Genomic DNA, 17,750 nt, shown 5'->3' on the forward strand with positions numbered 1-17,750 from the left:
TGGAGGGAAGGATTTGTTCACGCACGCATGCATTCATTATTTTCTTTGCATCGCTTATCCTACTTTGTCAAGGCTAATTTTAACTAATATTTTCAACACGGACGTCCAACTCGCCACACTTGCTCTATTTATAAGTCCATACCCTTCACAGATAACAGCAATGGCATCAAATGTCTGCCCAACAGAGTTCTTTTTTTAAACTGAATCGTGTGGTTTCAGTGAGTTTGGACAGTATCCCGAGGTACTTTCAGGAAGTTGTAGATCAGGTGTACAGTAGTCACTGGCGCAAGTCCTTTCATTGAAGATTGAAGCCCCCTCAGATGTTGAGCCAAGTTTGTGAGGGTCTGAATTTCCTCTCTCTCCGCTGGCTCGATTGGGGAAGGGGAAGTGTCAGTTGCTCTGGACATTTACCGGTGTGAAACCTTATCTACAATCTGGTGTATGTGCTAATTCCGAACCGGCTCACTTCCACATTAGCTTTTTACAGAGTAGTACTGTCCCTTAAAGGCAGACTCTTTCTCCCTGTCTACACTAGTGCCTACTGTTGCCACTAGTAATAATATGTTATTTTATTGGTAGACTAAACTAAATCTCCTAGACCCACACAAATACCCAACCTTTTAGATCTTATCATTGTTTTCCTAAGTGTGTAACCGATCTCAGCTAAAATTGAATCTCGAGTATACCTACTATGGAATGTTTAAGCCCCAATATTAAAGCCATTTAAAATAATAATAATAATACTGTATAGGCCCAAATTGCCCAATATTGGCATGTTGCAGGGCAGGCTGGGTGCCCTCACTGCCCTGGTCTAAAAGCCTTTTTAGATTTTTGTCTGGTTTTCACAAAATAACATTGCCTTACTGAGTTATGGGAGTTATTAAACTAGTGTGAGGTCACTGGCACTGGGCACTATTCAAAGGTGGGAATCAAAATGTGGTTTGAATTTGAGCTTGGGCAGTCTTCATCACAAAATCAAATGCAATGAAAGGTAATGCTTGTGGTTCAGCTTCATAACCCTTGAAATTAAGACGCAAGTGACTATTCCGTGGCAATAAATAGGCTATTGGGCCTAAACCAGTCTCAGTCTGCACAGACAGTCAGACACACCCCACCTCCCGTCACATACGTGCATGCACTCAGGCATGCACACGCATTGATACACGTACACGTGCACACACATGCACATTGTTAAAGTAGACTTACAACAAATAATCCTACCCAACATGTATAAATCGTGTTGTCATAATCGTGAACACCTGATGTAATTAAAGGGAAACCAACGCATTTCTTAGCATCTCTATTATTATATATTATAACTACATTTCTGTCTTTCTGAAACACGATGATACGTTTCCCCTAAGGTCTGTGAATAGGAAAACAACCCGCACTAACGTACTTCCTTGCTTTTTAGCTGCTAACATCAGTGGCCGTTGTTGTCGTGGTTTGTTGTGTTGATAGAAAAATACAGTATCTTTATGACTTAACCCATTTTGACTTTCTAAAACAAGATTCTAAAACAAAAAGGCTTCTGAATCCTAACTGTTTTCTGAAAATCCTCATGTTTCTATGTCAGTCGTTGGAAGGAGGTACACCATTCTTTTGGTAAAGAATTATTAACTTTACCAAAAGAATGGTGTGCCCTACCTCCTTCCATGATTGCCTCAATGGCCCTGCACCCACTGTCTAGGTGCGTGTAGGTATGCTCTCTTATGTCAGTGGTTCTCAACCTTTCCATGTCAAGGACCCCCGGAATTATCTGTTTTTGGCCGCGGACCCCCATCTGAAAATAATGTTCTCCCAGGCACCCCCAGAAGCAAAGATTTGAGTTATAATCGTTCGCTCTGACAGAATATATTCAAAGATTTGCGCCACATTTTCACGATATTTCAAAAATTTATCTACAAGCTCGAGCTTGTAGATCAGACCAATGCCTGCTACTTAAAAATGGAGAGAAAGGGCAATATTATGTCATTATGGAACGTATCATAAATATTATGTCTATACATTTTGATAATCTTCAAGTATTAACTGAAATCTGCTTAGCAATAAGTGTGTTTCCCTAAATAAATCAAAATCTCGTTGCCTCCCAGCCGGCTTTGCTAATCCATAGAGCCCAAAGTCATCGACCCAAAGTGTGGTTTGTTGTGATGGGAGACCGGGTAGTTGTAGTCCGGTTTAGGTACACTGTGCATTTGATAACTTCACCAGGGCTGGAAGGAGTGTTTTAATATGCAGAGAAAGTGCCAGACTCCTACTTATAGTTGTCCTCAATGACCCCCCCACTCATCCTACCTCCCTAGTTGTCCTTAACCCATTCTGACCTGAGATCAGATTCTAAAAAAGTCTTCTACATCCTGACAGTTTTCTGAAAAAGCTATGTTTCTGTGTCAGTCGTTCTTAAATTTTTCAAAAATAGCAGACCTACGCTATGAGCTTGTAGATCTGCTATTTTTCAATAGCTAAAGCATAACAGGTTCCCACCCAAAATGGGTTAATGTGTCCACTCTCATTCTAAGGGCTCATACACAGACACCGCACGATATTTACTCCCGATTATGCTGTCGGGGAGCATTGTTGGCGCTCGCCGACAAAACCCCCGATCCGACACAAGATCGGGCTTTAAACGCCAAGGTTTTGCTCGCTCTGTGTGTGTGTGTGTGTGTGTGTGTCTCACGCACAGGCTACGTCCTGTCGGTCTCGGGCATGTATCACGAGATCCTGCACCCATACATATTACGTGAGACGTCAAAATTTATTGAAATAAAAAAAACAGTAGCCTATATGTATCGGGGTCTGGATCGCATCTCTCGATGTCCCCACTCATCCCGATTCCCAAGTTGTCCTCAATGTCCCCACTGTCTCAATCCTAACTCCAATGTGAGACATGGCCAAAGCATTTCCGGGGGTCCCTATAGCCAATACCGTTGAGAACCCCTGCTTTAAGTAACACGACTTGGCCCAACCTGCTTGTATTTCTAGACTTGTTCAGGTTATTGGGGATAGAAATACAATACATAGTAGTTGGAATAGTACCGGTACTACAATTTACAAATGTGGCATTTAGGAGCCACTCTTATCCTGAAGCGTGAGGTCGGAATAAGCTGAGTAAGCATGAACTCGAGTCAATAAACAACGGGGCAAATAATCACATAAATAGATTGCAATAGAGTGCACTTTGATGTACACTGCGCAGAAGTGTGTACCATGGCTTGATCGGAATGAGACACCAGGGCGCCCGCTGGCCTAGCCGCCCAGGCACATACCACATAGCCGCATGCCTGACGGTGAGTCGCAGGTATAAGAGCCGACTTTAGGACGGTATACCCGCACCCCCCGAACCTCAAATGACGTCACATTGTAGGCTCTACAGAGCCGAACCGACTTTCATTCGGCTCTAAAATAGGAGTATGAATCGGCCCTTAGGCTGCACAACAGTGACACTTGGTTTTGAAAACCAACCAAATGCTATTTTCGTGCTCAGACACTGCCAGCCAGCCAGCCAGGCACACAAAGCTACTTAATGAAAATGGTTGCACCACTTAAAAAGACAATATCGGACAGAGTCAGTCAAGGTTTAGTTAAAGGGTAAGACCTTTTTTTGAGGTTTGGGTTGTGTAGTTACTTTGCCATGATGCAACTCCAAATGTGGACAAGAAAATACTGCTCCAGTGATTAGAAATTGATAATTCAAAATATGCTCCTCGTTGACTTACATTGTAGCTAAAACAGCTCTCAAAGTCACTCTTTTGGTACGTAAACAAACACAAACAAAGTTGATTCAGACAATATAGAGCATCACCAAAACTCATGTGGTTTTATTTTTTCATAAAAATGTTAGATTCCTGTTGATTTTACTATTGGAAGATCTGGATCTGGATCCACGGATCCAGTCCGGGTTTTCTTCCCAATAAAATGGACAAATCAACAGGAAGATAACATTTTTATGAAAAAATAAAACCACATGAGTTTTGGTGATGCTCTATATTGTCTGAATCAACATTGTTTGTGTTTGTTTATGTACTAAAAGAGTGACTTTGAGAGCTGTTTTAGCTACAATGTAAGTCAATGAGGAGCATATTTTGAATTATCAATTTCTAATCACTGGAGCAGTTATTTTTTATTTCTTGTCCACATTTGGAGTTGCATCATGGCAAAGTAACTACACAACCCAAACCTCAAAAAAAGTGGTCTTACCCTTTAAAAGTCGAATGCACTGATGCAAGATGGAAAGCAAGACACTTGACATTGACTAGATTCAAATAAAAGAGTATGGGCATACTGGGCAACATGAATGCACATTGATCAACTGAACGATAACATTGAATAATGACCAAGTATTCAGCCAAGCCATAGTGTAGTGTATATATATTTTATTTTCCTATTGCGTGAGCTCCGTGCGTGAATCTTTTTTTTTTTAGTGGTGCAACCACTCCAAAGAACAGCAATGTCTGTGTTCACCTATGTGTTCACCTATGTGTCCGTGTGACGTTAATGAGCACGAGTATGACTATGAGTACCAGTAGGGGCGCTGTTGTGCCAGAAACAGAGAGAGAGAGAGAGTGCTTTACTGTTGCCTGCTAATGAGAGAAAGAGGGGAGGGGGGGGGAGTTGCACCACTCAGTTCACACGGGTGTGTTTTTTTAAAATGCAAGTGCTCTATTTCTCCACGTGTATGTGCGGGTTACGCAGTTCCATTGCCTTCAGCCCTATTACCTTTCAGAGGAAAACAACTAAATGCGGAACTCCCTGCGGGATGGACACATTGTGGGTGGTGCTGCGTACGCCGTACAGTTCCATCCTGATCAGATGGTGCTGCGTACGCCGTACAGTTCCATCCTGATCAGATGGTGCTGCGTACGCTGTACGGTTCCATCCTGATCAGATGCTGCGTACGCCGTACGGTTCCATCCTGATCAGATGGTGCTGCGTACGCCGTACGGTTCCATCCTGATCAGATGGTGCTGCGTACGCCGTACGGTTCCATCCTGATCAGATGGTGCTGCGTACGCCGTACGGTTCCATCCTGATCAGATGGTGCTGCGTACGCCGTACGGTTCCATCCTGATCAGATGGGAAAAAAACATTTTCTTTAAGCTTTATCTTTAGTGTTTTGTTTTTTTTACCCAACTCCACAAAGTTGAATTTGTATTGTGAATTGATGATATTGTTTTATATAGATTAAGTCGATTTAGTTTGATTAACGGACTCGCTAGACAAAGAAGAGACAGGAAAAGGCGACAAGGTCCGCTCACAGACCCGGTCACCACGACCCGTTTAAAGTTTATGATTACGAAAATGGTAGTACTGTTGTTGTATAATGTAAGCGTCCATTTGATCACATTCCGTACACTCCCTACACGGTACACCGAGATATACACGACAAGAAGCGGCGAGATCAGGTGTCTCTTCCGGGTTTTTAAATGGCTGGCGGCGCGCTAGCGGCATTTCCATCCACCAGCTTTTAAAAAAACCCAGAAGAGATGCCTGCTCTAAGTGGCATATTGCCGCCCCTTGTCATGTATATATGGGTGTACCCACTGTCTACATCTGCACAAACTGAGAAGATAACATTACGAAGAAATATAAATGTGTAAATGTCCATCCAATCCATCGATGCGTTTTGTCTGCTGCTGGAAGTCTACCTGAACTGGCATACAGAAGTACAGAGATGTGTTGTCATCAGTGGTGGAAAGTAACTAAGTACATTTACTTAAGTACTGTACTTAACCCATTTAGGCCTGACGTCGAAATAAAAAAATAATCTTCTAAATTCTGACAGTTTCCTGACATGTTTCTGTATTAGTGGTGCTCAATTTTTCAAAAATAGCAGACCTACAAGCTCATAGCACGCTCTGGATCTGCTATTTTTCAATAGCTAAATTATAACTTAATGTTTAAAACACAAAAAGGGCATCCCGCCCAAAATGGGTTAAGTACAATTTTGAGGTGTACTTTACTTGAGTATTTCCAATTTCCAATACTTTTACTTCACTAAAATATTGTGATTTTACTCCACTACAATTATTTGAAAACTTTAGTTACTTACTTATCTTACCTATAGACTGTGATAATCTTTTATCCGATCTTTACAAGCCCACAATACATCGCAATGCGACGCATTGTGATGCGACGCATTGTGACACATTGTGAGCTTGTAGATCGGCTGTTTTCTAAAACATTTGTACATTTGAAAAGTTGACATGGGACATTCTGCATAATGTGTAATTTAAGTACATTTTGATGCCAATGCTTTTGTACTTTTACTCAAGTACATTTTGAATTCTGGACTTTGACTTTGACTTGGCGATATGAGGCTCATTTTTATTTAAGTTAAACCCTACACCAAACCATTTATAAATATTTATTAATATAAATGTTTTATTTTATCCCTTTGGACCCCATAATTAATTAATCTTGGACATTAAGTCAGGCAGATATTGGGTAACAGTAGAATCGTTCTTGCGACTGTTGAGGAATTCTATCTTCTATCCATCTTTCAAATTTGGGTGTTTTTTACTTTTTATACAATAATTGAAAATCCTCAAAAGTGAATAATAGATTAGAAATGTGAGTAATGACTGCAACACATTTTATGTCCAAGACATATTCAATATTACAAATGAAATTCCAAGTGCTGGTTTCCTATGTCCTCAGGTCTGCGCAATCTAGTATAAAACTGATATTCCATCATAATATGCATGATGCATCCAAATGTAGCGGGCTATGCGCTTTAGGTTCCATTACACATTTTACCCCTCAAAACTATTTTCCATCTTGACAGTGTTGTATTCTGCAGCACCAGACAGCTGGATATAGTGCCCACAGCACCACTTAACCTTAGTTCACCTCTCTCTCCACTTGGGTGTGATATGAAACAAATCACTGTTGTAAGTTAACGCCACTTGCTCTTTTTTTATGATGAGGGCTCCAGTGTTATTGATGAATGAGTGTTGTTGAGACATTAATGCATCTTGCCTTCCAGTGCCTTGAGAGCTGTGGTTTGTATTTACAATGCTCGCTGCATTTCGCTAGTGGCCTAACGGAATCAGCTGCTTTATAGTCATAAGTCATAAGCTGAATTGCATTACTGCAGTGTGACCGTGTACAATTCACTCTTTCAGTCTCTTGAGGAGAAGTGTGGCTTAACTTGCTTATGATATTAAGCGGCTAAGTGGGATGGTGGTTAAACTGTAACAAAGTTAGGTTACAAGCAGTGCTTGAATGAGGCAAGAGGCTGACCTTTTTATTGAAGTAATGACAGTACTTAAAAAATGTACCGGTAGCTTTTCAATCAAGTTGTAATAACTAAAGAAGATGTCTGTACATAGACCTCAAAACAGTGTTGATATTGTTGACTAAAACTATGACGAAAAATGTTTGTCGACTAACTTTTTACACTGACGGAAACTAAATAAAAACTAAGCTACTATGACTAAAGCCAAGACTAAATATACCGACAATTTTGTCAACAAAATAAACTAGACAGAGACTAGTGGACAAGAGATCAAGTGGAACTAAAAGACTAGTAGGCCTGCTATTTTCAGCATGCAACCAAGTGTAAAATCAGGCATTACGACGCCATCAAGGCCTGCAAAAATTGCATTTTTGTCGACAAAGAACAACTGTAGAATTAGACACTAACACTAAAACATGTCGGATGACTAAAATGTGACTTAAAAACTAAAATCAAATTGTGCTGTCAAAATCAACAACATCTGTCCAAATGAAAACCAAGCGCATGACAAAATTCCACACTAAAAAGTGGCCACTTTGTCTCCCTCGTACCAGCTCAGTGTCCTCAGGTTAGAGTGTCCGCCCTGAGACTGGGAGGTCGGGGTTCAATCCCCGGCCGGGTCATACCAAAGACTCTAAAAATGGGACCCAATGCCTCCCTGCTTGACACTCAGCATCAAGGGTTGGATTGGGGGTAAGTCCCTGCGACATACTAGCGTCATGTCCAGGGGGTGTACTTGTACACCAAGCTGCCTCACGCTACAGAAACAGGAGATAGGCTCCTGCCCTATGGGCCTCATGGCTCGGCAAGGCTACTTACTTGTCTCCCTCGTTCCCCTCCGCAGGTCCATTCTCAGACGTGGTGACCACGACTCTCAAGCTCTCCAACCCGACGGACAGGAATGTGTGTTTCAAGGTCAAGACGACGGCGCCACGCCGGTACTGCGTCCGGCCCAACAGTGGCATCATCGACGCCGGAACCTCCATCAGCGTCTCAGGTAATAAACCGTCCTATACAGTCATTAGAACCGACAACACTGTCGACTCCACGACTAGCCCATTCTGACCTGAGATCAGATTCATACGAGGTTTCCACTGGACACACACTGATCTGATTAACCCATTCTGACCCGAGATCAGATTCTAAAAATGTTCAGTCGTTGTTCGATTTTTCAAAAATAGCTAAAGCATAACATGATGCTAACACCAAAATGGGTTCCCGTTCAGAATGGGCTAGAGTTGTTCCGATACCGATACTGGTATCGGTTACTCGGGGCCGACACCACCCCTCAAGTACTCGTACTCTGAACCGCCCCCCCCCCCCCCCCCCCCCCCCCCGATACTTTGACCCGAGTACCAAAAACATCCAATTGACACTCTAGGCTGAACGAATGCGACGGGAGCACGTCTGACCCAACGCTGCAGCAAAATCGTCAAAAACTGCCGATCTACAAGAATAAATGACAACTGACAGTATAGATAGATCGGAGCTCCATCTGCATCTATGAGAAAAAGGGGGGTAAAAAAAGTTGTTACTCAACAAAAATACAGTATTCGTATTGGTACTCGGTATCGGTGAATACAAAAAAATTAAGAGGTAAAAATCACCTGTGGCTCCCGACATGCGCGGGTTATAACCTTAGAGTATATATGAATAGAGAGGGCACCCGAGTTCTCCTTCCATCCACTTGCATTAAGTTGCTCAAAAGCGCATGAGGCGATTTCACTCCTCCTTCCGTGTAGGAACAGAGTGCATTCTGGGATGGATTGGCCCCAAACACATGAACGCGCTGCCGTTGAACGTGCACGAACGCGAACGAGCGTGCTGCCGTCGTGAACGTGCACAATGATGGTCAACGGACCGGCGCGTTCATGTGTTTGGGGCCAGGCTGCAATACCTTCATTCGGCCACTATGTCCATTTCGCCTCAGGGTTTCCTCCGGGTGCCGTCTCTATTCATATATACTCTATGGTTATAACTAACCCGTGCTGCGGGTTAAAAATCACCCGTGGCTCCCGGAATGTGACATGACATGTGACATGGTTATAAGATTTTCATACTAAAATGGCCTTTTTGTTTTTTTGCAAATCAGGAGAAAATCAACATTGTTATCAACCTTTCACTCTCCCAGCAACATACACTTGTGGGATCTAGCACCAGTATTAGGACGTTCACGAGATTTGCCCACTTAGGAGACCATTTGTAGGATTCGTGTACCATGTTGCCTCTAGTTGCCCCTTTTGGTGTTTTAAACATTATGTTATAATTTAGCTATTGAAAGATAGCAGATCTACAAGCTCATACGAGCTTGTAGGTCTGCTATTTTTTGAAAAATCATGAAAATGTGCCTGAAATCTTTGAATATAATTATGTTCTTTCAGAGCGAGTTTTTTACTCAAATCTTTGCTACTTAGAGGGTCCCTGGAACAACATATTTTCAGATGGGGGTCAGCGGCCAATGTCATATATTATTGGGGTTCCTTGACATGAATATGTTTTGTTTTTTAATAATTAAATTTCGTCGTCAGGTCTAAATGGGTTAAGAGGTAAGCACCTGTCTCCAGAACCATATGTACCAGTTTTGCTTTTTGCCACTGCCTGTTTCTGTCTCAGCTTGCAGTATTGTCTTATCTAAATAAAATGAAAAAAATACGACTTAAAATATATATTTATGTAAAGATCAAGGCAGCAAGAGAGAACAAAAACAAATCACACTCACTGTGTGTGTGTGTGTGTGTGTGTGTGTGTGTGTGTGTGTGTGTGTGTGTGTGTGTGTGTGTGTGTGTGTGTGTGTGTGTGTGTGTGTGTGTGTGTGTGTGTGTGTGTGTGTGTGTGTTGGTCTTATCATCTTACATCCTCACTTTCCGGCCAATCACCTTTCTGTCCTCACTTTTTATTTTATCCTCACATTCCGTGCTCCGCCAATCAAATCATCGCTGTGGGGTACACCCTCGAAAATACTGCATGCTTTCTTTTTGAGGGGCGTATATATACAGGTTTAATGTTTGTTTTTAGTTCAATGTTTTTAAAAACACCATTGAAAATGTACGTCAAATAATTGTTACATTACGTACATATTGTCTATATAGGTAATGGTGTTTAATGTTTGTGTTGGCACCGTTTGTTTTACATCACCATTACATCACCTTTAATACTTTATACTTTATTATATTTAATATATATTAGCGCCCCTCACTTCACACGGGTGTGATTACATTCACCCTTGTTATTCTGTTTCAGGAATTTAAGAACAGCGATTATCAAAATAACCTTCATTTCAACATAAATTACAGTCAGTTTTGATTATGATTTAGCTACAGTATCAGCTAGGCCTACATTAACCCCCTCTCCCCCCCCCCACCCCCTGCTAGTTGACCTATTCCCCTTCCCCCTCCTCAAAACCCAGCCGGGCCCTATGAAGGACACAAAGTGCAGGCTAGGGTTACCAGGCTACACCACCTCTGCCATTTACATCCCACCAGATCTGGTGTCGCAGTGAAGTCTGCACACTGTGTTACATGGGACACATCGGTCAGTACCCGTGAGCCACAAACTGGCTCCAGTCTACTCTGCTAAATGCTGTCATTTGTCACCCTCATTATTAGGCTGCTAAAGGTCACATCATGTTCTGTGTCCCAGCAGGATTATAGTTTACACATTGAATCACCATTGACCTAAGGCAGTGGTTCTCCACTGTGGAAGGACCCCCAAATTGACAAATTGCAGCCCGCTGACCCCCATTTGAAGGGATATGCCAGGGAACCCCCATAAGTGAACTTTTACGGCTCTAGCAATGATTCTCGACCCGTTTTAATTTCAAGGACCCGCAGTTTGACTTGAATTCGGCCACGGAGTACGGACCCCCATGTAATGGCATTTCTATCTCTGAGACCACGATTTTATATTTTAAAATCAATGTTAATTTAACTCTGAGAGTGTACAAATGGAACCCGATGGGGTCCATTTGGGTCCAGACCCATAAGGGTCCATTTGGTTCCAAACTATCATTTAGCTGGGGACCCCCTGGAACTCCCTCAAGGACCCCTGGGGGTCACCGGACGCCACTTTGAGAACCACTGACCTAAGGAACTCAGACCTCTGTCTTGAGTGAGAGCCCCAGCTCTCTAATTGGAATCCTTAAAGGACCACTTCACCACTTTTCAACCTATCTTCATACGTATAATAGGTCCTCACTAATAATCATGAGAAAAAAATATCTACTCTGTCTGTGTCTCATAGGAGGGCTGTTGGCAGTTCAGAAACCGTCCTCCAGTGACATCGTCGATGGGGAATACAAGCTAATAGAAACTGCAGGCTTTCTAGTCCTGAAAAGTTGCAATGTGAAAATGGAAGCCATCGTTGTCACGAAAATGAAAATCTAAACATTTTTGTAAAAAAAAAAAAAACTGCCCACACAGACTGAGTAGGAAAAAAACGGGCCATTTTACCATGATTATATTTATTTAGTGAGGACCTATTATATGAAGATAGGTTGAAAAGTGGTGAAGTGGTCCTTTTAATCCAAAATGTACCAGCGTTTTGCTGGTGTTAAATTCCCACATTGCCAAAACACCGTACAGGAGTAGTAACCTCTTCGCCGTCTAGTCTTAGTTGTCTGTAGTCGGTAATTGTAAACAGAGCAGCATAAAATTTACATGGAAATGTACGTCTGTCGGGACGAGAGGGAAAGCTCTTGCCACAGGATACCTACAAACCCCTGATGTGTCATTTGCTGGCTTAGCAGAGAATACACACTTTACTTTTGAAGCTTAACCCGGCCGAAACGTTATATGTTCAATGTAGCCCACGCCACAGGAATGGTGCTGAGCTTGATTGGTGTTATCCAGCACCCATTGGAAAACTCGTTGGCCTCCAAAAATCCCTGTTTCAACAAATATTGATCCGCTTTTGGGAGGAAGTCAAAAGTTCTTTGTTGTCTCAAGTGGGCCTGCTAAGCTCTCGGAACATGTCAATGTTCTCAGGGTATTCCCAAAAAGTTAAGTAACATTCCATTGTTGCAATTATCGTCATTAACTTGACAGTGCAATAGCCACAGTTTCCATAGAGCACAATTCCAGTTTGCCCACATTATGACAGCATAGGAATATCGTCATCATGAGCAGATTAAAGTGGGCACCCATCTCCCGGAGTTAATAAATAAATAATAATCTCCTTATGTGTGATATAATTACCCGACATCTGTCTTGTACCATATACAAAACATTTAGACTAAACCTTTCGTTCTTCAGCGGCTAATATCCAGAATTCACCACATACTGTCATTATGGACTTTCTTAAAAACAGAAAGAAAGAAATGTTGCCTGCCATTGTCTTGTGGAGTAGACATACTTGCCAAAAGCCAAAGTTTACCACCATTTTGGCTGGAGGCCAGGATTAGGTGGTAAGTTCCCACACTGGAATAAGTCTGCTAAAGTCTGAATTCTATTGAATAAGATGGACCCAGGAGAACACACTCCGTAGTGGTGTGAGATATGCACGGCTCCTCTGAGAAACCTGAATATAAAGGAGCTTTAAGAATATAGCCCGTCGGTCCTTGTGGGATCTCCCTCTAGGCCTATGACCCTTATTGACTTAAGTTTCTTTCCCAGTGTCGAGCTAGAACACCTCAGTAGGACTATGCTGATCTTTTTCCTCACTTAAATGGCTGTTGTTGTGTTGAGGGCTTCATTTAATTTGCTGCACGATACTATAGGGTGCAACAAATTTAATCGAGCCCTCAACAGTCATTATTTAACTGGGATTAGGCTAGTTGTCCGGAGCTCAAAAAAGATTGACAAACACTGTTCCATTCCTATCCCATGTTGCTCTTATTCTGTTCTCTTAACCTCCTATTTTAAACTCATGTTAACTGATTAATCTGTAACTTATGTATGAGCAGATTTAATATGGACACATTTCGAACTCCCTTTTCTGTGGAAGTTCTTGATGTCCGACTTCCCAGTAACAGAAAACATTGACACGTCCTCATACGTCACTGTAGGTCATGTCTCAACTAGTAAACAATATAATTTGGATAAAATAGAAATCTTCGCTAGTCAAGATTTATGCATTACATTAAAGCTATAACTAGGCCAAGTTTTAACTTGGTGTGAGGTGGTTAGAGCACTGGAACAGAATCATTGGGAGACTGACTGCTGTAAACACTCAAAGATGAGTATTTGTATTATCTCTGTAGTTAATGGTGTGTGTGTGTTGTTGGGTCGAATGTTATTGTTTCACGAGCCGAGGAGAAGCATAGGCCGGCGCCATTACTGCGACCACTAGGCTCCGTGCAATGAGCGCTGTTTTCACCAGAAATGCCGCCTGGGAGGGGGATTTGGAGACTAAAACGACTGAAAGTGTGCGTGCGGTGTGCGCGCGTGTTCACACACGCACGTTCACACACGCGCGTTCACAATCAAGATGGCGTAGTCCAGTGTCTAAGCTAACAACAGATAGCCATCCGAAGCTGATGTGAGTAGCCTTTCCACTAGATCGGATCAAACACATTTATACAACTGAATAAACGTAGGCTACGTATTTTGGCAGTGCCGCTTCCCGACAAATAACGCAGGCTACGTTTTTTTGGCGGGGAAACGGTTCTTCTCAAGAGACCCAATTAATACCTGAAGGCGGGGTTGGTGAAAGGGCCTTTCTGTGTGGAGTTTGCATGTTCTCCCCGTGTCCCCTAGGGTAGGTACCCTCACAAAACATGCAGTAATCCTGGTCTCTAAACTGCCTCCCCCTGGCCAGCCGGGGCGCTTGATGGAGGGGAAAGGAACTGGTTGGAATAACGTGTTCCTTCCACGCGCTACGTCCAACCAGGGAAACTCCCCCCTGTCAGGTGTAAAGGAGCAACTTGGACACTCAAGCATGAAGGAAGCATGAGTTAAGTCCGTTGCTCTCCCCAGGTTGGCGGAGGGTGTGTAGAGCCCAGGATCACATTAGATGATTGACACAGGGGTGAAAAATGGGTTACAAAATCGTGGGATAAAAAATATATATATTTAAAAAAAAGAGACCCAATTAATTAGCGACAGGAAAGGGTAACTTTGCTTTACAACCCAACCTCTCCCCTTCCGATAGTCCCATTCATCAATGGCAAGCGTGCAGATTACAATCCCGCTCAACCGTGTTGACTACAATTAATCTCAGCTTTATGAATGAGTGCCCAGTGTGAAGTCAGAATATTAATCATGCTATCAGCAGAATAAGTGTTTTTCTTTTCTCTTTTCTCTTTAAAGAGTGCAGATCAAAGTCATTTAGCTTACTTTTTGTGTTCCTCTAAGAACTCAACGCCTGATTTACACTTGGTCGCTCACCGGGGGAAAAAAAGGCAATTCACAAGCTCACAACACGGTGCGTGGCGACTCCGTCGTGAGTTTGTCGATCTGCTTTTTTTGGATGCACAACACACGGGCACGCAACTGAATCTAAATCAGGCTGCCACTTCACACGCCTTCTCCGGCGCTGCCCCCCTCAGACCTCAAAGGTAGATGGCCGTGCAAATTGGGCCTGACTGAAACAGGACGTTCTCAATCTGTTCCCGCCGTCTGGTTCTGGTTTGCTATATTGAACTGCTCCCTGATTGCTCTAATGGCGCACTACACGACGCTGAGGTTTTTCCACCACTCCGGGGAGAATTGGCATGTGCCATAAGACGAGAACCATCCTGGTAGCCACATCTGAGCGCAACCATTTTGCTGGCTTTGAAATTAAGAGGTCATTTGTTTCTAACCAAAGCCAAAGCATCACGCATTGCTCAGAGTTGGCACTGATGTTTAAGATTTGCCTTTTTTGAGTTCCAGCCTTGCTCTTTTATGAAAAAGAATGTAAAAAAAAAACTGCAACAAACGAGAGAAAAAGATCACTCACGAGTAGTCATTTTCATCCCCTCTCAAACTGCAAGGCTCCCCTAAGCTCTGACTGGAATGTTTTTTTCTTTTCTCTTTTCTTTTTTTAAACCGACATATGAAAGTGATCATTGTAAATCATCGTTACAGCTTTAAAATACCTTTTCGGCCACTGGAATGACATCAAATAACACACAACCTGACTCAAGTGCGCTGATGTGGTGATGGGTTAAAAAAGTACCATTCCAGCCCCACACCTGCTTTTTATTAGAGCGATATGTAACGTTGAGATGAAAAACAACGGTGTTAGAAGCTGTTGGAAAGATTACCCCCCAGGGTATTTGTAAGATCCATCAGTGTTTCGCTGTCATGGTAACACTAACATGGAAATAAATCACCTCCGCCATATTTCCGAGCAGCAGGGGTGAGCGCAGAGCCTCAGAGCTGCCTGGGCCCCTAGTTTACCGTTTTGACAAATATACGGGCGCTTGAGGCTCACTAATTCCCCTTTTAATACTTTGGACTGATCTGGAACGCTGAGTTGAGAGTGGGAAAAGTCGCTGACGACGAGTGCTGAGGGCCTAATCGCTGACATTCCATAAGTGTTCACGTTCAGGAGAGGCGAGTTTTATTGCTTAACTTCACCTGCAAATCAAACCCTGCCTATCTACTGTGATTTGAATTTGGATGTTATGCAATTATATCCACCTGACTTGTCGCTCTTCGTTAGGGTTGGGTTGGAAGCAACCACTATAAATGTTTGAGTTTCATTGCTGTACAGAAAAATTTCATATTTTTATTTTAACCACTTAAACGCTAGTATATACTTTGTTGACTGCATGGGTCCCCCAGGATTTCATACTGGGCCTTATCCGAATCTGTGCCAGAATGAGATAATCTCTTGCATCCAACTTTGCCATTTACGAGACTATGATTAATAAGCATTAATCCAGCATTGACATGTTTTTTTTTTTAGGGTTTTTTACTCGCACCTACATAATAGTCCTTTTTCTCCTCAAAATGAGACAAACTGCCATCTTTGGGACCTTATAAAGCCTTAATCCTTGATCGCGCTAAGAAAGTTAATCCATCGCGTGTTCGATACACAGCCAAATATGGAGGACTATCACTTCCGGGTCGGAGCGGAAGTGTTCTCTTCTTCTTGCGTTTTCGTGCATTGCACTGGCACTAGCCTATACTAACGGGAGGGAATGCGTTGATTCCCTTTTTTACACCAAATCTCTCTGCCGAAAATTGGAGATCTGCAATGCTCGACTGCTTACGCCGAATGTTCACCTATGAGTATTTACAGGATCGGGACGCTTTAGGTTCATGTGCTTTAATGTGGTTATTAATGTTGACTTTATTGTGTCTTTTTGTGTTGCAGTTATGCTGCAGCCTTTCGACTATGACCCCAATGAAAAGAGCAAACACAAGTTCATGGTCCAGTCCCTTCTGGCGCCGCCTGACATGACCGACATGGAGGGAGTTGTGAGTACCCTGGCATCCTATAAACACACACACACACACGTACGAACACAAGTTCTAAAATGAACGCCTGACCCCCTAATTGGGCTGGCCAGAACTGAGCCCGGCCAAATCTAGAACATTTTAGATGACTAAAATATGACTGGGACGCAGCGTGCATTTAAGTCTTGGTGTCTTGAATGAATTTCATCAAGACATGATTTGAGGAGTTTTGTTCAAATGGGCCAATCCTGCAAACTTTGGAAGCCAATGTGTGAGCCAATGAGGATGGAATATGAAATATCGGACAGATCCTTCTTGAGCACATGACTATATAGATACTGTGTAACGATTTACGTGATTTTTTATTTTGGGCAGAATCTGGAGGAGTGATATCCAAAAATCAAAAAATCGGCAGGTCAAAAGTTTTTTCTTGGCCTCTAGGGAGTGTGCATTCAACGTTCCACGCAGATCGGTGCAGTACGTTATAGATAAAATGTGAAAATCTGCCTCATGGTGGCGCTATAACGAGTTCAGGGAAATTTGGGTTCGTCGTTGGCATCCAGGGAGTGTGTGTGTGCAAAGTTTGGCATCGACCGGGTTAACGGTGCCGGAGATTAACTGGTAACGGACGGACGGACGGACACACACATACGGAAGAAGGGCAAAACATACTCTCCTCCCCATGCCTTCAGCCTGGTGGAGACAAAAATGCTGTCAAATGAAACACTGCTCTTAACACAGAACACGTTTAGTGATTGGATGTTAAATATTGGTGTTGGTGACATGCAAAACGTTTTGTTACGTTATGATAAAAGAAGAGTATATATAGGCTTATGCGCACAATACTATGAAACATACGATTACCATAGTTTTATGCCCGAGACCGGCCCGATAGCCTGAGTTCAAGCCAGAAATGGCTTGATTGTAAATCACAGTAGGCTACGGGTAACGGGATGCGAGGGAGAGAGAGAGTCACAAAATGCACACTAGAGGGAAAAATAGAGAGAAATAAAGAGCGGGGGGGGAGAGAGAGAGAGAGAATGAGATGTGACACAGTCTCATCTAATCAACTTCTAGGTGAATATATCCCCGCCTTGACCCTGTGTAGTGGACAGACGCACGCAGGCACACACGCACTCACAGATGTGCAGGTGTACTGGACACACATAAAAAAAAAACATCCATGGACA

At 42.7% G+C, this 17,750-nt stretch overlaps 1 protein-coding gene across 1 annotated transcript in view; it reads left to right on the top strand.

Annotated features, from left to right (window-relative positions):
• vapb (VAMP (vesicle-associated membrane protein)-associated protein B and C) overlaps positions 1–17,750 on the top strand; it is a 31,093-nt gene that overhangs the window by 1,388 nt on the left and 11,955 nt on the right. Inside the window, exons 2-3 of the mRNA XM_083771976.1 lie at positions 8,082–8,234; positions 16,478–16,581. Coding sequence (XP_083628102.1) covers positions 8,082–8,234; positions 16,478–16,581 — 257 coding nt within the window. The remainder of the gene's footprint in view (positions 1–8,081; positions 8,235–16,477; positions 16,582–17,750) is intronic.

This window comes from Protomyctophum parallelum, assembly GCF_964188405.1.
Source record: "Protomyctophum parallelum genome assembly, chromosome: 8".
NCBI lineage: Eukaryota > Metazoa > Chordata > Actinopteri > Myctophiformes > Myctophidae > Protomyctophum > Protomyctophum parallelum.